The sequence below is a fragment of the Melitaea cinxia genome, chromosome 23 (assembly GCF_905220565.1).
Source record: "Melitaea cinxia chromosome 23, ilMelCinx1.1, whole genome shotgun sequence".
NCBI classification, from domain to species: Eukaryota; Metazoa; Arthropoda; class Insecta; order Lepidoptera; family Nymphalidae; genus Melitaea; species Melitaea cinxia.
In genome coordinates this window covers 12838640-12862822 of record NC_059416.1, presented here as the reverse complement: position 1 = coordinate 12862822, position 24183 = coordinate 12838640, and the positions used below count along the sequence as shown (strand labels likewise).

The following is a 24183-nucleotide window of genomic DNA, read 5'->3' as shown; positions in this document are numbered from 1 at the left end:
AAAACACGATTTACTAAAAATACCGAGCTTAGCTCGGTCAACCGGGTACTTAACATACAAATGGCAAAAACTTGATATAGTGTTTTTTTTTAACTACAATTAAAGATTAAAACAAGAGAAATAAAAGAGAAATAATTTGTACAAATTTTGTTTTTAATTTTGTTAGACTATTATTTAGTTCAAGTACAGCACATTGAGCATGACTATATTCAAACAGTTTACAAATTAGAAAAAAAAACATACAATTGTAATTACCATATATATTTATTTATTTACATATATATTTCATTATTTTTAAATGTAAGATATTTGCCCATATTAAGGACGGTAGATGGCACTGATTACATATTAATCTTAAACCTAGCGCTCTAAAAAGAATTTCTTACTGTACTGGTTAAGAGGTCGATCGTGAATACATTAATAAATAAATAAATAAAATAAAAAGCCTTTTATTCCATGCAAAAAGTAAAATACATACATAGTTTAAGAAAAAAAGAATAAGACAAGAAAAATAATGATGTTATTTACACATATTTCACTTATTTTAGAAAACTGTTTAAATCTAGATAGAATATAGAAGTTTGTCTTGCATGAACCCCTCCTCAAGTGAGGGTGAAGGCCTCCTCTAAAGAGCTAAGTTCAATTAAGCGTTCATAAGTTGATAAAGACGACGTTGTAAGTACTATATGACGAGCTGATCTTTCTTCTTTTTCGTTAAGTATTTCTTGGGTTTGTGTCTCTTTTCTTATTATACAAGAGGTCTGAGATGGCTTCTTTAGAGGGTTTTGGTCTTAATCTTCCACGGTGACCAGCCGGGTTGGAAGATGGTTTTCGTTGCTTAGTTGAAATTGATTGAATGTTGCATCTTTGAGGGAGGGGGGGGGGGGGGTATTGGTTGCTATGAATCTAAGTTAATAGTGGTATTGTCGTTGGTTTGTTTATACGCTTTGTTGACGTTATTTGTTTATTAAGTAGCTTAGAATGCTTGGTTTTAGAACTCCTTCTGAGACACTGTTTGATCTGGGTATAGATGGGTTTGACTGTTTTATTTTGTTTTTCTTGTTAGGTCTGGTTGTACTATTAATTACTAGTGCTTGAGAATTGGAATCTGACTCTGGTGAAGTCATCAGTGTTCTTTTGTTGTTTGATTTGAATATAACAAGTTTATCGTATTTTATCGTGACTTTGTTTCCTTTCTCGCGCTCTCTATTTGCTTCTTCTTGTAGTTCTTTCCTTTTTTCTAATATGTACTTAGGGTAATCTTCGTTAAAATAATATTGGGTGTCTTTTAATAATCTTTTTTGCTTAAGAATGCTGATCTTTGAACCAAGGGTAGAAAAAGTTACAATTACTGGTCGTGGTTTCTCACCTTTTTTCCCCACTCTCTTTATTTCCTGAATATCTCTACAATCCAATTTTAAGGACAGTTTTTCCCTTATGAATTGCAATATATTGTTCTCCAAGTTATGGTAGGATGTCTCGTTCTCTTCAATTCCGAAGAATATTATGTTTCTTTGTCTTGCTTGTTTTTCCATAAATTGGATTCTTCTTTCTTGTTGTTCAACATTTTCTTTCAAGGTTTGATGTTTTTCTTCCAATATTGTAAATTTCTCTTCTAATTTGTTAGTTATGTTGAGTGTTACTTGTTCTGTCACCTTTTCGCCACTTTTCTGAATTTCTAATTTTTGAACTTTCAATTCTTTTTGAATATTTTGTAAGGCTATCATAATTTCCTCCATAGTGTCTGCTTTGTTTTGGTACTCGTTGCGCCCTCTAGTAGAATCGGATACTATTGTTTCTTATTGTGCGTAAGTCGAAAGTAGTGTGCTTATTTTCTAATAGATGGCGCTGTTTCACAGTTTCTTTTACTATACAATTGCACTTGTTAAGATGTGAGGTTATGCTTTTCCAAAGAAAGGATAGCTTCGCGATTTTTCATTTATTTGCGCTCCGGCACCTTTATAGATTAACACTAGTTCAATTTAAGTTCCTGGATTCGCGAGTATAGACTTGAAAAAAAATTGTAGATTGTTGTTTGCTTACACTTCACTTATTTAGGTTTTTTTTTTTTTTGTATTATTCGTTAACTTAGCACCTTGTCTTCACTATATAGTCATATACACTAGTTTATTGTTACTTGTACGATTTTTCATCACTAAATTCACTTAAAATACATTTTTAAATAACTTTTTATACGGACTATGTTGTTACCGCGTCTCAGTACCGCCTACCCTCCTCCGGAACTCGAAAACGTGAATACATTAAATGACGTTAAAAATTTTAGATAAAAAAATTACTAAAAAAAAAAGCTAATCGAACTAAAAATTTGAAAATAATTTTTAATTACAAAGAATTTATATTACAGTAATCGGTTTTTTTTTTTGTTAAAAATTAATTTATTTTACAATTTTTAGTGATGGGTAGACCTAACAAGGATGATTTTTCTCTTATGTCGGGGGTTAGGAAACATACACAATACACAAGCACAAACACCCAGATCATGACAAACATCTATATGGCCAATACAAATGTCTGTCGTGCGCGGGGATTGAACCCACTAACGCCAGCGCAACAGCCGGTGCTGTGACCGCTGCGCTAACGCGTCGACATACTATGAGTAAAGTTCGCTATCAGGTGTACGTAATAACAACCGGGACTGACAGCCTAGCGTGTTCTCCGAGGCTAGGTTGGGAGAACCACAAGGATTAACAACTAGACCGAAGATAAATATTTGTGTAAACATAAATATTCACTCCGAGCGGGAATAGAACCCGCGACCGTCGGTGTTTAGGCGCCGCCGAGACGGCACATGCACCATTATATCAAAGCGGTCGTCAAACAGCAAAATGTAACTGCTGTAAATTGTTGAGAAATTCCCTCGAGTGTTTATGGGCTCCATCATCAAACCTGGTCCTGCGACACAGATGATCACACAGCAGGTAATTGCTATAAATCGTCGAAAATCGTTGTTCTCTCGACTATCTTTCGTCTCCATCATCAGACTTTAATGGCACTTGTAACTCTATAGGTGCAAAGTTCTCATCAATAGAAACGAATTAAGTTCAAACAGCAGGTAATTGCTATAAGTCGTTGAAGAGTACCCTCGACTATCTTTCGTCTCCATCATCAGACTGAAATGGCACTTATAACTCATACATATGCAAAGTTCTCATCAATATAAACGAATTAAGTTCAAACAGCAGGTAATTGCTATAAGTTTTTGAAAAATACCCTCGACTATCTTTCGTCTCCATCATCAGACTCAAATGGCACTTATAACTCATATATATGAGTATATGCAAAGTTCTCATCAATAAAAACGAATTAAGTTCAAACAGCAGGTAACTGCTATAAATCGTTAAAGAGTTCCCTCGACTATCTTTCGTCTCCATCATCAGACTTTAATGGCACTTGTAACTCATATAGGTGCAAAGTTCTCATCAACAGAAACGAATTAAGTTCAAACAGCAGGTACTTGCTATAAGTCGTTGAAGAGTACCCTCGACTATCTTTCGTCTCCATCATCAGACTGAAATGGCACTTATAACTCATATATACGCAAAGTTCTCATCAATAGAAACGAATTAAGTTCAAACAGCAGGTAATTGCTATAAATCGTTAAAGAGTTCCCTCGACTATCTTTCTTCTCCATCATCAGATCGACTCCAGACCTTTATTAAATAGTAGTGCTTTATAGTACTTAATGAAAACATGATTAAATTTACTAGTCATCCTTACGATTTTTGAAAGTTTCCCTCGATTTCTCTGGGATCCCATCATCAGATCCTGGTTTCCTTATCATGGTACCAAACTATGAGTATCTCCTTTCCAACAAAAAAAGAATCATCCAAAGCGGTTCATAAACGAAGAAGTTATCTCCGAACATACATTAAAAAATATATATATTGTTAGGAGAGTGACGTATTTCCGGACCATAGAGGGGATTTGAGTGGGAGGAGTCAATTTGTGTATAAAGGCGCTTGCGAGCTCGGTCGGAGACGATTCGTCTAGTCTGCTTGAAAAGGGGAATCTCTGCCCGATCGAACGGTCAAACTACCTGTGTTATTTCATTCGTGTGCAGTGTTAATCTTTATCTTTCGACTTGTTATTAAAAATTTAGTTATTTTGATTATTGAAGTGATCATTCTGTGTAAGTGTAACATTATAGGTTTAAATATTGAATAAGTTAATTGTTAATCGTTAGTTTAAGAAATTATAAAAATTACGTAATAATTATAATTTTCGTTATTTGTTGTTTTTTTTTTAACAAAACTCACTTCTGGTTTATAAAATCAGAAGTGGGATAGGCCATACGCGTCCAGACCCGCTCTGACCACTAAAATACGGCAGTTTGACCTTTCGTAAACGAATTTATTACTAATTTTTTTTTGAGGGTAGTTTTGAATAAGATACCGAAGTTTTATAAGAAACGAATCTTTTGCTTCAAGGAAAGTGTTAGTGATTAAGGTTAAGTAAAAGTGTATCTCAGTGAGTTCTGGTGAGTATAATTCAATTAATCGACGTGTACAGGATTGCTATTGATTTTTATTACGATATTGCTTTTTATTTTTGCTTTGTTGCGATTCGCACAGTTTCCTTATTAGCTTTACTTTCTTGATTTGTAACAATAAAGTGGTGAAAATGCCCAACGGTAGTCGTAAAAGTAGAAGCCGTTCTAGGAGTTACGAATCACGTCGCTATCGTCGCGATTCACGAACTAAGAGTCCTGAAGCAAACTCTGGACGTCGCAATGCACGTCGCAGCTATCGCAGTTCACGAGCAAGTAATTCACCAAGGCAACATACTTCTTCAAACAATTTAATAACTCAACAAATGGAACTGATACTAGGTCGATTAACAACGCTAGAGGAACAACAGCGTGCGCCCCACGACCTGACCGCTGCCGCTGCGTCACGAGCAACGCCGCCGCCACCGCAATCGAAGAAGCGTGGCTGCGTGTTGGAGGCGGTGACGGCAGTACAAGATGGTGCAGGCCACCGCAACTCCGGGTCTCCACCGCCTGGGCGTTCTGTGAGTGCGGCCGCTTATCGCGATGCTAACGTGACTGATCGGCTGATTGACGCCATATGCTCCATCAATACAACGGTAAGGTCAAATCAACCATATTTTATTTCAAACTTCGATCCCAGCGTTAACGATATTAACATCTGGTGTGAGGAGGTAGACCGCGCTAGGGGTTTGAATAATTGGAGCGATAACGAGTGTTTATCTCGCATTGGTAATTGCTTAAAGGGGGACGCTAGGACGTGGCTCAACGAATGGGTAACCAATGATCGGAGCTGGAGTAATTTTAAAAGGGAATTTAAGCCTTTGTGCCCTAGAAAGCCCGATATCGCAAATATCTTGTATGAAGTAATGAGCACTAATTCTGATAGGTATCCTACATACGCGGATTATGCTCGTCGGTCGCTTCTCAGGCTGCAGATAGTTAAAGGATTAAGTGATGAGTTAATTTCTGCAATCGTGATTCGAGGTATTATGGACCCTCAGATTCGCGCATCAGCTACAAATGCAAAATTACTACCCAACGAGTTAGTGGAATTTCTTTCGATCTACGTCAAATCGAATTTGTCTAATTCAAAGAGACCTAATACCTCAAATAACGATCGTTTCTCGAAACCTAGTTACGATACAGGTTCACGTAAGCGTAGATTTAACGACGGGGTATGCTTTTCATGTGGGAAGCATGGCCATAAGTCTTCAAATTGTTATAAACGGACGAAACCTATTTTTAGCGATAGTAAAGGTGGTGAAAATAATCCGAAAATTTATCCCGTTCCTAGTACTACTAAAGTTGAACAATGTAGTTTCTGTAAAAAACCTGGTCATAGGATCGAGACCTGTTTTGCTAAAAAGAAGGCAGAATCTAGTAATGCTAGCAATACTAACTTTTGTCGTGAGAATTGTGGTAGTCGACGTAATGATATAGTCGTCGCAGTCATACAGGGTATACCTGTTGATGTCCTCATTGATAGTGGTTCAAGTATTTCATTAATCTCTTCCACACTATTGAAACATTTTAGATGCGCACGCAAGCCTGCTTTCAGAGTTTTGAGAGGCATTGGTAGTCAAGAGGTTGAGTCTACATTTTATGTTACATTACCAATAGAGTTTGACGAAATTACTCTGGAAGTGGACTTGCATGCAGTGTCACCAGAATTTCTAAACACTCCACTTATAATCGGTACCGACGTGCTGAATCGTGAAGGGGTGACTTATGTTCGTACTCGCGATCAGCAACATCTGACTTATAAACACTGTCTTACATCCAATGTGATGTGTGTTTCGTCGACTGCTGATATCCCCGTTAAAACGTCTTTGGTTGGTCGTGATCTAGATAGACTGCTTGACTTAATCAACGAATTTTCGACGTTTCTCATCTCTGGTACCGCTGCTACTACAGTGAATACCGGTAGCATGTCAATCAAATTGACTAACACAATACCCGTCAACTATAGACCGTACAGACTTTCGTTAACAGAAATTTTGAAAGTCCGTAAGATCACTCAAGAGCTTCTTGATAAGAAAATAATTCGTGAATCAGAGTCTGAGTATGCGAGTCCGATACTTCTCGTGAAAAAGAAGGATGGGTCGGATCGCATGTGTGTCGATTACCGCAAGTTGAACGAGATTACCGCCAAAGACCGTTTTCCTTTGCCATTGATCGATGATCACATCGATCGGTTAGGGAAACATAAATTTTTCACTAGCCTTGACATGGCCACGGGATTTCACCAGATTCCAATGGCCGAAGAGTCAATACCTCTCACGGGATTCGTAACGCCAGAAGGTCATTATGAGTATTTAAAGATGCCATATGGCCTGGCGAATGCTCCCATTGTTTACCAGCGTATCATATCAAAAACCCTTCGGCGTCAGTTGGAATCTGGTAAGACCCTTGTGTATATTGATGACGTGTTAATACTTAGTAATACAATAGACGAAGGCCTCGTTTACTTACGCGACGTAATTCAAACGCTGACAAAAGCGGGTTTCTCTATCAACCTAAAAAAGTGCTCATTTTTATCAACGCAAGTCGAATATTTAGGCCGCACTATAAGCCAGGGTCAGGTAAAGCCGAGCAAACTTAAAGTTAAAGCTCTTGTAGAGTCCCCCATCCCGAAAACGGTCAAGCAAGTTCGTCAGTTATTAGGTTTGGCTAGTTATTTTCGCCGGTATATACCTAGTTTCGCTATTAGAACCGCCCCGATTACTAAACTGACAAAAAAGGGCGCATTGTTTGTCTGGGGAAATGAGCAAGAAGAAGCACGGCAAGTATTAATCGCATACTTAACAAGTGAGCCTGTATTAGCAATATACGATCCTGGTTTACCAATTGAAGTCCACACGGACGCGAGTTCGATTGGGTATGGTGCGGTACTGCTTCAAGTTCACGAGAATGGCAACAAGCGAGCAGTTGGTTACTTTAGCAAACGAACTCAAGGCGCCGAGCCTCGATATCATTCATATGAACTCGAGACTCTGGCTGTTGTTAATGCCCTGCAGCATTATAGACATTATCTGGTTGGTGTTCATTTTAAGGTGGTAACCGACTGCAATGCCCTTAAATCCACACAGCAGAAGAAAGATTTGCTGCCACGAGTTGCCAGATGGTGGATGTATCTTCAGGACTTCGACTTCGTCCTGGAGTACCGCAAAGGTACATCGATGTCGCACGCAGACTATTTGAGCCGAAATCCTGTGAACGTTTGCGAAGAGCGCAAACAGCAGAATTGGGCTCGAATAGCACAGGCTGCTGATGAAGAAACTCAACAACTTATTCAAAGACTGACGGACGGACAGTTAGATGACAATCGCTATATACATAAGAATGACCTACTCTTCTATAAATACTCTCCTGTCGGAGAAGAATCCAGACTTTTGTGTTTTATACCAAAAGGTCACCGGCTCAGCCTACTTAGAATTTTTCATGACGAACATGATCATCCTGGCATCGATAGGACTTTAGAGCTTATTAGAAAGCATTTTTGGTTTCCATCCTTAAAATTATTTGTACAAAAGTATATAAGTCATTGTCTCATTTGTTTGACGCATAAAAAGGTTCCGAGAGCCCCACAGCAACCAATACATTCTTGGGAAAAACCCTGTACCCCTTTTGAAATTATTCATGTTGATGCACTTGGCCCACTACCTCAATCAAATGGTTATCGATATATTCTGATAGTAATAGACGCTTTCTCCAAATATTGCTTGTTGTATCCTATGTTTAGTCAAGACTCTAATGAATTAAAACGACTCTTTACGAATGTTATTTCCTTATTTGGTACACCAAAATTAATGGTAGCTGACCGAGGCAGAATGTTTCAGAGTTCAGACTTTATGAAGTTCGTATCCGAGTTGGGCATTGACGTGCATCTTATAACCCCGGAGATGCACCGTTCAAACGGGCAGGTAGAACGCTACTGTCGGACGTTATTGAACATGATCCGCATACAGTGCAATTATCGCTTGAACGAATGGGCAGACATGATGTGGCGGTCACAGCTAATCCTCAATATAACAAAGCAGAAGACCACTCAGCTCTCACCATTAAACGTGCTCGTAGGGATTGAAGCAGCCACACCTGTCATTCGACAGCTAATACGTGATGTAGCCTTAGACAGCTCTCACCCAAATCGTGAAGCGTCGAGAGAGATGTGTAGACAACGGGTTTCTGAGCGCTTAGCTCGGAATCAGCGGCTGCAAGATACGACCGTGAATGCTGACCGGAAAACCCCACAAGCGTTTGAAACTAACTCTCTTGTTTTTGTAATTAAGCAGGCGCAATCGACTGGCAAGCTCGACTCCGGCATGCGCGGCCCCTATCGCGTGGTCAAAGCGCTTCCCCACGACCGATATGAGCTACAGCTGCTGACAGGCTCATATGGAAAATCGACACAGGCTGCGGCCCAGTTCATGAAGCCGTGGCGTGGGGAGTGGACTCCGGAGACTTGCGCTGCTTACTTTGAGGGTAAACATAATCACTTTGTATGATAAGCTAACGTCGTGCCTATGTCATACAGGTGGGACTTTTCATGATAAGCTAACGTCGTGCCTATGTCATACAAGTGTGGATCCTACATGATAAGCTAACGTTGTGCCTATGTCATGTGTCAATACTTACTACTAAGAAATAAGCTAACGTAGTGCCTATGTTTCTTGTTAATGGAGATAGCTAACGTAGTGCTTCCTCTCTGGTGTTTGTTTGAACTATGCTAACGTAGTGCCTATGGTTCATTGTGTATAATTTTATGGTACAAAACGAATAAGATTTGTTTTTAGTGTTTTACAACTGGGGCGTTATTTATGTTCTCAGACGCAGATAGCAACGACGACAATGCGGAGTCCACGCCTGAGCGAACTGCCTCGTACGATGTACAGGCTACAGACGAGGTGATGACTGATCCGACGCCAAGCACCTCCAGAGCTGCGGATCCGATGCGAATCCATGCAGAGGAGGACGAGAACGTCCTCCAGTCAGGAGAGGCCGTGTTAGGAGAGTGACGTATTTCCGGACCATAGAGGGGATTTGAGTGGGAGGAGTCAATTTGTGTATAAAGGCGCTTGCGAGCTCGGTCGGAGACGATTCGTCTAGTCTGCTTGAAAAGGGGAATCTCTGCCCGATCGAACGGTCAAACTACCTGTGTTATTTCATTCGTGTGCAGTGTTAATCTTTATCTTTCGACTTGTTATTAAAAATTTAGTTATTTTGATTATTGAAGTGATCATTCTGTGTAAGTGTAACATTATAGGTTTAAATATTGAATAAGTTAATTGTTAATCGTTAGTTTAAGAAATTATAAAAATTACGTAATAATTATAATTTTCGTTATTTGTTGTTTTTTTTTTTAACAAAACTCACTTCTGGTTTATAAAAATATATATACATATACGGTCGAATTGAGTAACCTCCTCCTTTTTTTTGAAGTCGGTTAATAAAAAAGGCATGGGTACTTAAGAGCTTATGAATATTAAAACTTATATTAAAAAAAAAAATAGTTACGTAGTAAAATATATCTTTATGTTTAAATACTTGATTTCAATATAGTACTATTATAGACCCACTACACAACTTCTTTAAAAAAAAAAGAAAATCATTTAATCTTGACGATCCTTATTTCTAGATAATAATCTAGTAATCTTCAATCTTTAGTAAAATGTCAAATCATTGGGATACTGATATAAGGTTTAAATCAAATCTGAATTTTTGAAGTGGGTCAAAATGAAGTCCAAAGGAGTCGGTTACAGACATACAGGTGAAGCTAATATAAAGCGTGTATATTTACACGTTTTATATTAGCTTATTATTTACACGCTTTATATTATTTATTCATCTTATGACGATCCAATAGACGAGTACAATAACAACAAGGACCACGTTGCGAGAATGTAAGGTCTATGCTTCAATTTACTATTGCGGGATATATTATACTCGGCGATTTCTTCCAAGATTTGTTTTGAAATTTATTAGTAATATTCTAAAAAAACTAAATGGTAAGGCTATAGACAATCGGGGTCTAATTATATTTTCGTTACAAAAAAAAAAAAACGCGCTAACGTTCACTCATGCTCCGTTTCGCAGCGGAGGCTGCCTGAGCCGCTCCTCTACGCATTCGTTCGCGCGCTTTCGCGCGGCAGGCGAGGGCTATCCTCCAACTGCGCCTCCGGCTTCAAAAAAAAAAAACACGGGGTAGGGCAGACCAAGACCACGTGGACAGTGGGTGCTCCGATTCGGTTTTGGGTATTTTGCGAATTTCTATACCTATATACTAGCACCCCCCCCCCATTCACCACCTCTCCCCCCCCAAACCCTATAAATTAGATCCCGATTGTGTATAACATAGCCAAAGCATTAATGTATAACGACTACTGACCTGATGGCATCGCATTATTTTGCTGCGTCGTTGACACCAACTCTGCAAGCAGCAGGCGTATTTAATCTCCAATTACGTAATTTCAACCAGAGTTCAAACAATTCGACTTACATACAGTCATTTTCACCAAACATTTCACTTCACTTTACATACAAATTATTAAGACGTAAAAAAAATATCTAAATAAAATTCTATTAAGTCACATATCGTCAATAACTACGATTATTTTTACGATATTTACTAGCGAATACATAAACAAAAGGCGTCCGGAAGAATAACGGCTAATGACTAACGGTCATTATGAGGCACAGGAGAAAGACTGTCATATTAAGGTTGTTCAAATTATTACTAGCCAATTGCACAACGCGCTGAAACCGTTACTCGTACACCTTTTTCAAATCGGTTCTTTCCCTCTGGGAATGTTTTTGGGGATATATTTTTTTTTAGGGTATTTTCTTGGGAACTCTTAATTCGTCAGAACATAATATATTTTTAATATTAAAAAAAATCTTCATTTATCAATTTACGAATATATTTTAGCAATTTATAATATATAATTCCTTACTAAAGCAAAGTATAAGAAGAAAAGGGAAAATAAAATCTAATAAGAAAAACATTAATCTGACTGATTTTTAAATAATTTCAATTTTTGGTTTAAGGGGTTTTGTTTCCAATTTAGCGCGTACATACAGATAATGTAAATGATTTGACAAGTTACGCCTATTTGAATGTCACTTAAATTAAGCATTTAATTTCATACTCAACTTTATATTTAATTTTTTTTTTTTGTTTTTAAGCCAATCAAATGTTACATGAAATTAATATGAACCAAGGTTTAGTAACGATACCAATTACCGTTAGAAAATAAGTTAATATTTATTGACATCTTACATTAATTTTAAATTTTTTTTACAGTAATTATGAGACGGAAACGCTTTAAAACGCTAAGTTTTAATGGTAAATAGAAGACAGATTGATTGTCACATAAAACTCTCGTAGATAACCGAGTTTAACTTTAGATAATTTACTTAGACCGGTTGATAATACGTCGTTCACGCCATCTACAGCCTCCGCTCGTACTATTGCTGGTGATTGCGCCACATGATCACTTTGAAAATCAATTCTTTTGTCTTAAAATGACTAGATAATAGGTAGAATAATTATGTATTATTAAATTAATTACATTTTAATTAGAAATAATTCAGACGTTTTAAATAAAAATGTATATAGCATTTGAATATAGCATGTCTTGCGTTTATCAAACACATAATATGCAGGTCACACTATGACATGATTGAGATTTCCCTTCAACGACAGTAGCAAAAGACATTATTTATATTATCGTCTTCATCATAAAACAGCAGCAACTCATCTTTACGTGTAAAAGAAAGCACATTAGAACTACATAATTATTGATATCTACCAACAGATGGCATGAGGTGCCGTTTAAATCGCGCTAGCGTTTCGTTCAGTTTAAAATGAGTTTGTTTTTACATCATATTCTAGACGAATTTTTTTAGAGACAATTAACAAGCTTACAAGTATGCAAGCACAAGTAAACAGGGATAAAACGACATTTTCTAAAAATGAATCCTAGCTATATCGATTTAGTTCCCCTGAAATCCCCTGAATACTAAGTTTCATGAAATCGTTAGAGCCGTTTCCGAGTTTCTGAGATATATATATATATATATATATGTGTGTGTGTATGTGTGTAACGTTAGGTTTGAGACACCTTATTTTTTTTTAACCGACTTCCAAAAAAGGAGGAGGTTCTCAATTCGACTGGTTTTTTTAAATATATGTTACATCGGACTTTTGACCGTGTGGACCGATTTCGACAAATTTTTTTTAATCGAAAGGTGGTGTGCGTCAATTAGTCCCATTTAAATTTATTTGAGATCTAACAACTACTTTTCGAGTTATATCTAATAATGCGTTTTTACTTGACGCTTTTTTCGTCGACCTACGTTGTATTATACCGCATAACTTTCTACTGGATGTACTGATTTTGATAATTCTTTTTTTGTTAGATAGGAGATATCCCTAGTTTAGTACCACGATAAGGAAACTAGGATCTTATGATGGTATCCTAGAGAAATCGAGGTAAACTCTTGAAAACCCGCAATAACTTTTTACTGGGCGTACCGATTTTAATAATTTTTAATTTAATCGAAAGCTGATGTTTGTTATGTGGTCACATATAAATTTTATTGAGATCTGATAACTAATTTTTGAGTAATCTTTGATAACGCGCAGTTAATTGACTATTTTTTCGTCGATCTACGTTGTACTACTCGTCGATGTAATTGAAGTCGGTTTTTTTTCGTTTGCGAGCAAACACAATTATATGCAAATTCGATTAACTTGAATGTTTTACGCCGAGTTGCACGAAAAGAAATTAAAATTTAAGTAGTGATTAAACTAATTTAATCGCAGGAATTGTATGAAATTCTTGTGATTAAATTAGTTTAATCTCTACTTATATTTTAATTTTTTTTAAGAAATCTATTTTTTATTTTGTTCATTGATTATTTTCTTTAGTTCAGCTACTTCGGAGTTGAAAGTAATTATTTCTTCATGTGCAGATGACAGTTCAAATTGTACGTTTTCAAGTTGTTGTTTTAAATCACAAACTGATGATGTATCTAAGGTTGAAATTTGTGGAAGACTTATTATATTGGCTGTTGCTTAGTGTTAAGTTCGTCACTGAACTATTCGATGTTTAACTCGAAAGATTTAATTCTGAGGCAGATAAAGATAACGCCTTCCCCCTATGTCTTCTGTAGGTTATATTATCCATAATAACGAAAATACTTAGAAAAATATACAAAAGCTTGAAACATCAATAGCCTGTAATTTGACTTAGTATTCAGCGTCACGCGATGTAAAGCAGCGATCGACGAATCGCGCCAATTGCTATCAATCGTCTGAATTGAAAAATAAGGATCAATATCTTCTTTTGTAAGACAACTTTTTCATTAAACTAACTAGCGGACCCGGCAGACGTTGTCCTGCCCGGAAAACAGCTACCAATTTTGATAGCTTACATACCGATAGCAGCGCCACCTACCGGGTCCAATTGAGATAAAAACTACCATACCTTCCAAGTTAGACCAAACTACAGATGCTTACAAAAATTGATAAAAATTGATTCATTAGTTTCGGAGGTAGGTACATACAGATAGCAGCGCCACCTATCGAGTCCAATTGAGATAAAAACTACCATATCTTCCAAGTTATACCAAATTACAGATGCTTATAAAACTTGATAATAATTGGTTCAATAGTTTCGGAGTTACATACCGATAGCAGCGCCACCTACCAGGTCCGATTGAGATAAAAAATAACCCTATCTTCCAAGTTGGACCAAATTACATTGTTTTACTGTTTTTATAACTCTCCACACATAGATAATTGCAAGTAGAATAATTGTTACATTTAATATATTAAGCACCCACGCTTTTTACTCTGAATTGAATTATTCTCTTAATAACTTATATTTTATTATAATTTTATTTTGAAGTAATTAATTATGATTGATTGTTCGATCTTCTACTGCTGTAATATAAACTCTTTGTTATTATAAATTATTTTCTACTTTTTAATTCGATTACTTATAAAAGCGTGTTTTTTAAACTATAATTTATTAACCTGTATGTCAATGCGCTGATTGAGGGGCTCAGCGCCATGAGGGTCGGATGCCATATATGGTGGCGTGTTTTAATAATATCAGCTACGTGGATGACATGGTGCTGCTGGTCTCCTCTGTCAGCGCAATCAGGAGGATGCTGGCTTTTGGTGAGTCATACGCTGAGACGCATGGATTGGTGTACAATAACAAGAAAAGTGAATACCTAGTCTTCAAGGCTGGCAACAGATTACCGGAAAATATACCCTCAATGCACCAGTTTAGTTTTAATGAGGTTCCTATTAGAGTACACCAATTCAAGTACCTAGTTCACATTGTCACAGAAGACCTAAAGGACAATGTTGATATTGATCGAGAACGTAGGGCGTTGTCGATCAGGACGAACATGTTGGCCCGCAGATTTGCTCGTTGCTCAACACCAATTAAGATCACGCTTTTTAAAGCTTACTGCACTTCTTTTTATACGAGCAATCTGTGGGTCGGCTAAACTCAGAGGTCGTATAACGCCTTGCGTGTACAGTACAACAACGCCTTCGGGGCATTGTTGGGGCTGCCGCGGTACTGCAGTGCCTCTAGTATGTTCGCGCACGCAGGGGTCGACAGTTTCCCGGCAAAAAAGCTAGGCAAGTCCGCAGCAGCCGCACCAATGTCTTGAAGGTCGCCGATAGCGGAGTCTGTGAGATAGTCGAGCATATGTGTGACATTACGAGGTCACTATTAGTTATTAAGTACTAACACTAGTTATTAAAATTTTATCATTTTATTTTTACTAACAATTATGGATCCATAATTATATAATTACCATTTTCATTAATGACATCAGTAAATGCTTTTTGAACTCAAAATTTTATATGTTTTCTAATGACCTAAAATTATTGAGAGTAGTAAACTCACATTAGGATCAACTTTTATTACAGTCTGACTTAGACAACCTTGTTAACTGGTGTACACTCAATGATATGGATTTGAACATTAACAAATGTAAAATAGTTCGCTTTACTGAGTTACTTAAAACAAGAATTAACTGCAGTATCATATAATACAGATGACGTGCCATTTGGTGAATTAGACCATATTTGTGACTTGGGAATTATCAATCATAGTAAACTTCGTTTTAATCTTCATATTGAAAAAATCCGCCGAAATGACGCCGCGTTGGCACAACGGTTACAGCCATGGATTGTACCTGTTGCGCTGGCGGTTGCGGCTTCGTTCCCCGCACATGACAATCATTTGTATTGGCCATACAGGTGTTTGCTGTGGTCTGGGTGTTTGTGCAGTCCTTGTGGGTCTCCCCACCGTGTCTAGGAGAGCACGTTAAGCCGTCGGTCCCGGTTGTTATCATGTACATCTGATAGCGATCGTTACTCATAGTAGAGAATATATCCGCCAACCCGCATTGGAGCAGCGTGGTGGATTAAGCTCTGATTCTTCTCCTTCATGGGGAAAGAGGCCTATGGCCAGTAGTGGGATATTACAGGCTGTAGCGTATTGAAAAAATCGCTAAACAGGGCTTCAGAACACTCGGTTTCGTCATGCGGAATTGCAAGGAATTTAAAAAATCGTCTACCATACTTACGATCTTCAACTCACTGGTGCGTGGTGGCCTGGAGTACTGCAGTGTTGTGTGGAACCAACACTATGACATCTACATAAAGCGAGAAGAAAGTGTCCAAAAACTATTCTTATGGCACTTGTCATTTAAATATAATTTGGCCAAAGTATTACCGTCTTACGAGAATCGACTGTGTCATTTCCACTTGAAGACTTTATTCTAGACGAAAGCTGCTAGACAACTTGTTTCTGTACAAACTAATAAACGGACACATCGATGCTCCTTTCTTATTGCATAAGACTAGCATAAATGTGCCTAGAAGATTGCCCAGACTGAATAAGTATGTCCCATTTGCACAAAAGTTCGCGTGTACTAACTTGGGACGGTTCTCTCCCTTAAATAGAATTTTTGAAACATAACGCAATTTAATTTTTAACACAATTTAAAATCATCTGGTAAACCTCGAGATTGTGAAGAGGGAGATACGAGAAAGGATAAAGATATTTTCTCCAATCCCTTTCAGAAATTCAAAACTACATTGGGCAGACGTTATAGTAATATATTAAGATATAGCTCATAATTCTGTGAATTTACCTATCACTGAATTTTAATGATAGCTAACTATAATTTACTGTAATTTACTAATCTTAACTTGACATTTTAATTTTAAATCACTATTATTAACACTTATTGACATTAACTTAATCCTTGTGAATGATATACAAATGTATAAAAAATAATTTTAGATTTTTGATCTTTAGATTTTACACAAATTATTATGTGTAAAAATACCTACGATTATACTTTTTAACCGACTTCCAAAAAAGGAGGAGGTTCTCAATTCGACTGGTTTTTTTTAATATATGCTACATCGGACTTTTGACCGTGTGGACCGATTTCGACAAATTTTTTTTAATAGAAAGGTGGTGTGTGTCAATTAGTCCCATTTTTTATTTGAGATCTAACAACTACTTTTCGAGTTATATCTAATAATGCGTTTTTACTTGACGCTTTTTTCGTCGACCTACGTTGTATTATACCGCATAACTTTCTACTGGATGTACCGATTTTGATAATTCTTTTTTTGTTAGAAAGGGGATATCCTTAGTTTGGTACCATGAATAGGAAACCAGGATCTGATGATAGGATCCCAGAGAAATCAAGGGAAACTCTCGAAAATCGGCAATAACTTTTTACTGGTTGTACCGATTTTGATAATTTTTAATTTAATCGAAAGCTGATATTTATCATGTGGTCACATATAAATTTTATCGAGATCTGATAAATACTTTTTGAGTAATCTTTGATAACGCGTAGTTGCTTGACTATTTTTTCGTCGATCTACGTTGTATTACTTGTCGATGTAATTGAAGTCGGTTTTTTTTTTCGTTTGCGAGCAAACACAATTATTAAAATAACATTCATTTACCCGTTTCTTCTTTACATTTCATATCTACAGAAAAATCTCATAGATGGCGCTGCTTTAAAATTGTCTTGTCTACTTATATTCATTTAATTATGTTTATTAGCCTAGTTACTTATATTGCGTGATTTTTATAGTGTGAAGCTAGGTTATATAGCATGGTTATTAACATAATAACAACAACATTCAAATATGCGTCGTTAGATTACATGTTGTTACAGAATGCGTTGAGGAAATAAAGGTTCACTGCTCATTCCTGGTAGGTGATAGCATGATAATATGTAGCCTATACGTTGACCCGACTTCTTGATAATATCCTGCCAAATTTGAAGTAAATCCATGCAGTACTTTTTCGAGTTTATTTTGGACATATATAGAGACAAAAATTCTAAAAACTATATTTTTGGCTTCGGTATCGATTGTAGATCACATCCCAAGTATTCTTTTAAAAAAATATTCAATGTACAGTTTTGACTTTCCTACAATTTTATTATATGTATAGATTATAATAATAATTTACTTTTCTGAACTTTGTAAAAAGTAGGTAAATAACTAAAGATAGGGAGTAATAAACACTTATGAAAAGGTAAAAAAAAACAATAACAGCACTATTGTCTAACTGTTCATTTATTTCTGTTATTTCACATTTTTAAATAAACGATCACTCGGAGCGCGTCCTGTACAGTTACGTAACTCTTAAAACTATAAATTTCAATTTCGTTCTCATCTATACAACTCATAAATATAACAAATACAAATAAAAGCAATTTACACAAACAATAATAAACCCTGCTCGCGACGCTACGACGCGAAGCGCGCGCCGCACAACTTGCGATGACATTTCTTTACTTTGTTGTTCGATGAGTTTGAAGTTGTGAGGAACGTTCGCTCCGCGTCGCCCCGTCGCGTCACAAGCAGATCGCGACGCTCCAACTAATATACAATACATTTATTTATTACATTAATACGAAGGATTCCTTCGTCGAGTGAAATAAACGCAATAGTCGCATCGCCGCCGGGCGGTTGATTCGTACCTTCAAAACATATTACTTAGATAATTGGATCGTTTTAATGTTAAAACGAATATTGTTTCTTTCTAAATAAAACGTAACGGGCTGCGGTGTCCTCGATCTCCGGCGCGCCGGGGCGTCAGAAACCGTCACACTTACAAATATATCTACATTGACAATTTTCTCAGAGTATCACAGCCTTGAGGCGCCGCAGGTCACACCCGAACGTCGGCCTCTCACCGATAACGAATCACTTCAAACGAAATATCTTCTTACATATTTGAAATGATGTTTACACATAATCGTTAACGTCGGTAACTAACAATCATGGAGGTTAAAATAATTGCGAGCGGAGACCGGGGGCGCGCATAGTTTACTTTCACAAAAAAAAATATTGAAGATACCAGAGGAATAAATAATCAATTGCGTAGCGGAACTTTCAAATATAAGTAGGTATATACTTGTTTAATAAATATTAATACGGAACAGGACAAGTGAAAGAGCGTCGAGGACCCCCGGCCGCCGACGCCAAGCGTCTTTGAGACGCGCAGTTTATAGTGGCCGGCCACTGGTATGTACAAGTTTTCTAAGCACTACGTTTATTCCATTTACAACTAATTAAATGAAGCGATAGTGTTTTGACGCGAATTATTGTTTACTGCTCTCTTTACAAAATACATAATTATGTTTATTGTGATTTTGATGCAACTTCCAAACGTAAGACACGAGATGTCTCATCATCGGCGTTACTAAATTTTAACACAAAAAAAAAATCGGGCGAACCCTTAACACTAATATCAACACTTAAGACGAAGATTACTTTAAATTTTACCACAAACATCACAGCTGTCGCTCCCCGCTCACATACTCGCACGCACGCACGCACGCACGCACGCACGCACACACGCGCGCACACACACACACACACACGTGCGCACCGACACGCACACAGGCTCACCGTACATTTGACAAACCTCACACACATGCACAACACAAGTGCGCATTGATACGCACACAGGCTTACCGCACAATACTCGACACATCCTCACACGCACACACGCGTGCGCACCGACACGCACACAGGCTCACTGACACTCGACATATCCTTACGCACGCACACGCGTGAGACACGTGCACACGAAATTATTACACAAAATAACGCTGACTCGGGAATTTTTATTTTGGTCTTAACGCGGAATCCATATACAATACATGAGCACATCGCTTACACGGTAACTCTCACAGTACGGGCCTTGTCACTGTTATTATGTTCAAACGTGCCACACGCAACGCAAGTATATTAATATAGAATAGAATATAACGTGAAACGATAGCTTTTTTAAAAAGCACATGAATTTCTAATTAACAATAACGTTGTTAATCATTAATAAAATTTGTTTCGATTGATAATCACAATTTAAAAAAAAAACTAGAAAGGGCGATTGCGCCATAAACTACTAATAATATACATAAAAATTCAAGCAACGATAAAGTCCGATACGACCGCACGCATGTCACACGATTTATATTTTTAGGCATTTATTTAACGTTTGTTTATTTTACTATTTTTATGTAAATATATTTTTATTTTCTGTTTCGTTCGCTCGAAAAATATTGGTTCGATCGCACGGCGGCCGCGAACACGACGAGCCGCGCGACCGCGCCGCGCGACACGTGCCGCTTACATTTACACGAACATCTTCGACAATATCGGACACATTTGAGCGTTGGACAAAGGAGCTCGGAAGTCCCACTCCGCATACATCGTGAGCCTTCGGCATTCCTGACTGTCGTCTCGCGTCCGCGCGCGTTCCGAGTCCCGTGTCCGAGTGCGCTCCTGTCGGCTCGGGTCGGCTCGTGTCGGCTCGGGTTGGCTCGGGTCGGCTCGGGTTGGCTCGGGCGTGCTCGGCTGCTCGGCCGCCTACGTGCGCGTGAGGGAGGTGGGCACGTCGGCGGCCAGACGCAGCGCGGCGGCGGCGAGCGGCCCGCTCGCGCTCGCGCTCGTGCTCGCGCTCGGGCTGGAGCTCGAGCTCGCGGCCGCGCTCGAGCCCGAGCCGCTGCTGTTCTCCTCGGCGTGCAGTCCGAACTGGAAACGAAAGCGAACGAGTTAGTATCGGCGTGTATTTACACAATAGGGGGTTGTCCACTAATCACGTTATGTTTTTAGCAACTTTTCAACTCTCTAGGTCCCTCGGTAACATTTGGTGAAGTTTTAGATTTCTCTACCTTTGTTCTCAAAGACCACGTGTAGCACATTTAACGATCCTCAGTGGGATTTTCTCCCATGTCGGAGGTCCGAAAACGCACGCAATAAACGAGCATAAACACCCAGACGACAGGGAGCGAACCCGCGACCACAAGCGCAACGGCCATTGCCGTTACCGCTGCGTCAACGTGTTATCAGAAATGTCCAATATATCGGCTTTATATCAGGTATAATGAAAGATGGTGTGCCGCGATAGCAATGAGTAATATAGGCGGGTGCGCCGCACCGTGGTGAGCGCGTGCTTGAGCGACTCGTAGGTGAGCCAGCAGATGGCGGCGGCCGGCATCTGGTACAGCACGCGCGCGCGCACGCCGCGCAGGAAGGCGCGCGGGCCGCCGGCGCGCAGCACCAGCGCCGCGGCCGCCAGCAGCCCCTCCGCGCCCGCCTCCTGCGCCCACATTCTACTGTTACACAGACTACACACAGAGAACTATCGGCGAAAAAAAAACTCCGCAGTTACGCAGTTTAACATAAAACTATTTATTTATTATTTATTTATTTAACACTTTATTGTACACCATACAAATAAAATAAGCAAACAACATTAGCAATAATTTGTAGAAAAAAAATGTACAAAAGGCGGCCTTATTGCTTAAGAGCAATCTCTTCCAGGCAACCTTAGGGCAAAGGAGATGATATATTGACGGTGTAGGTGTAGAGTATAATTTTATAAAAAAATAATAGAAAGCAACTCAATAAATAAACATACATACTAACATAGATAAACTATATATTAATGTAGAATTGGTTATTTTATCTTGCATAGAATACGGCGTCGGTCAATATGGGTTAACAATTAATACATTTTTATGCAACATTAGAAGCATCGTAAGCGCGTTGCCGACTCTGGTCACCTTACTCACTACAGGACACAATACTGCTTGAAAAAACTTCAGGTACATAAGGTACACCAAAGGTACTTCTCGTCGAGCCGCTCTACATTTTGAGCAGGATATTGAGTAAAGTTTTAGATTAGTTAAGAAAAACCAAAATTTCGGGAAAGGGGGAGGGTGGGGAACGCTACCCCTGGTACCACTGTCACACTTCGAAACCCCATGGTTATGGAGATATCCATGGTTCAAGTTTTGAGGTTAAAAGAAGAATTTCGCAGCTTTCACATGTTATTTTCACATTTCACACGCGTTTTTTCACATTTTACACGCTATTTTCACATTTCACACGTTATTTTCACGTTTCATAAGTTATTTTCAAAATAAAACGATCTCGACTCTAAGTTCAACAAACGATACAACTAACGTTACTCATGTTCCATTCCGTGGTTTTCACATGTTATTTTCACATTTCGCACATGATTTTAACATTTCACACGTTAATTTAACATTTTCACACGGTTTTTTAACAAACGATACATAAAAAACATAACATGAAACAAGGCTATATGGTCTCAGACCTTTGCCTTTACAGTTATTTAAACAAAAACAATGAATTTATGTCTACATTGCTTTGGAGCGAAACGATAAGTGGCGCGCCATTTTTTTAAAGCATCTTTATCTCAGTCATTAAACATCAGTTGTATCGTTTGTTAAAAAACCGTGTGAAAACAATAAGTTAACGTCTGAAATGTTAATATCAAGTGCGAAATGTAAATATAACATGTGAAAGCTACGGAACTAAGCATGGTTACCGCAAGTTGTATCGTTTGTTGATCTTGGAGTCGAGATCGTTTTTACGTACTCCTCTTCGAAAATAACTTATAAAGTTGCGAAACGGCGCATGGGTGGCACTCCCCATAGCGCCGGAGCAAAGGTGAAGTCAGACGCGGAGCTCAAAGGTATTATAATAGCTTTAAATTCTTCCTCTAATCTCAAAACTTTAACCTACCTACCTAACCTAACCTATGGATATCTCCATAACCATGGGGTTTCGAAGTGTGGCAGTGTTACCTTGTATAGTTTCCCCTACACCCTCCGCCCTCCACCCCCAAAAACCCCATAATTCGGTTTTTCCCAGTCTAAAGCTTAGCCGGATATTGTCTGTTGTGCCCTACCTCAGTTAAATTCTTCATAAAATATTCACAGTTTAAATTCTATATGTGTATTATAATTGATTGTTTGTAAACAGTTTTGCCTGCGCAGTGTCATCTATCTTTCCATTTCGACCCCGGTTGCTCGAGCCTCGTCAATACACCGATGTAACTTCCGATAACCACCGAGTGATACCTGCGTACTTTAGTACTGTGTGGCTACGGTACTAAAAAATATAGCCACCCCCTCTCTTCCCGTGGGTGTCGTATGAGGCGACTAAGGGATAACACAGTTCCGCTACCACCTTGGAACTTAAAAAGCCGACCGGTGGCGGGATAACCATCCAACTGCTGGCTTTGAAATACACAGGCCGAAGACGGGCAGCAGCGTCTTCGGTGCGACAAAGCCAGCCCTGCGGTCACCAACCCGCCTGCCCAGCGTGGTGACTATGGGCAACACACATGAGTTCACGCCATTTTTGGCGTAAACTTGTGGAGGCCTATGTCCAGCGGTGGACTGTATAGGCTGTAATGATGATACCTGCGTGTTGAGGACCGTCTTGCAGACGTCCAGCGGCGTGGTGACGGCGGCGGCCAGCGCGCCCGCGCACGCGCCGGCCGCCAGGTGCGCGCGCGGCTCGTACACGCGGCGCGGGTTGAGCTTGGACTGCGCGTACTCGTAGGTGACGAAGTGCAGCGCCTGGAAGGGCACGTTCATGGCGACCTGCGTGCCGTACGAGCGGTAGAAGGCGCGCAGCCCCTCCGCGCGGTACACGTGGCGCGCGCACTCCCACACGCCGCGGTACGGCGAGTTCGCCATCTGCAGCCGCTGCTTCACCACTGCGGAGCGAGAAGTTCTCTCTGTTATTTCTGCTGTTGCTTACAAACTGCATAAGCTACTACGTAAGCTGCTTAAATTAAAATAAAACAGAGGTAGACCCTAAAATATTCAATAGTAAAACGTAGTTAGAAGAAAAATTAGGTTATTTTCTTTCGGCATTTTATTTCAAAGATAGTGAACAATTTAACTTGAAAAAATAATAGATTTTGCTAAGAATAGGCTTTAATATACTTTATGAGAGTAAAAGACTTCATTGGAAATAAAGTTGTTCTCATTGATTTTAAAAATACATATAAAATTGATTTTTTTTTTTTAATAAGACGATAAAGTATATATTGTACTTTGCAAGCGGACAGCACAGCTGGCCAGTGGCTTGTGATTCTCAATAACGAGCTCTGACACGATGTATTCAAGGTCGTACAACTCTAGCAAGCAGTATGTTCTGCGCAGTCGAGACCACGAGTTGCGCGTCACCGGCGACGCGGTCGATAGCGACCACCTGCATGATGTTCTACGCTATTGACGAGACGTTTGTTTTGTGAAATATTTATACTATC

General features: G+C 38.8%; 3 protein-coding genes across 3 annotated transcripts in view; 1 reads left to right on the top strand and 2 right to left on the bottom strand.

The window, feature by feature from the left end:
- Positions 1-914: 914 nt before the first annotated feature.
- LOC123665198 lies at positions 915-1886 on the bottom strand. The gene has a single exon (XM_045599540.1). The coding sequence runs from the start codon at positions 1737-1739 to the stop codon at positions 957-959; it is 783 nt and encodes a 260-aa protein (XP_045455496.1). The 5' UTR covers positions 1740-1886; the 3' UTR covers positions 915-956.
- A 12758-nt stretch (positions 1887-14644) lies between these two features.
- LOC123665144 lies at positions 14645-15034 on the top strand. Its single transcript, XM_045599489.1, has one exon. The coding sequence runs from the start codon at positions 14645-14647 to the stop codon at positions 15032-15034; it is 390 nt and encodes a 129-aa protein (XP_045455445.1).
- A 3100-nt stretch (positions 15035-18134) lies between these two features.
- Positions 18135-24183, bottom strand: part of LOC123665143 (mitoferrin) — a 43908-nt gene continuing 37859 nt past the window's right edge. Inside the window, exons 5-7 of the mRNA XM_045599488.1 lie at positions 23327-23625; positions 21028-21189; positions 18135-20621 (exon numbers count right to left, since the gene is read on the bottom strand). Coding sequence (XP_045455444.1) covers positions 20457-20621; positions 21028-21189; positions 23327-23625 — 626 coding nt within the window. The 3' untranslated portion in view covers positions 18135-20456. The remainder of the gene's footprint in view (positions 20622-21027; positions 21190-23326; positions 23626-24183) is intronic.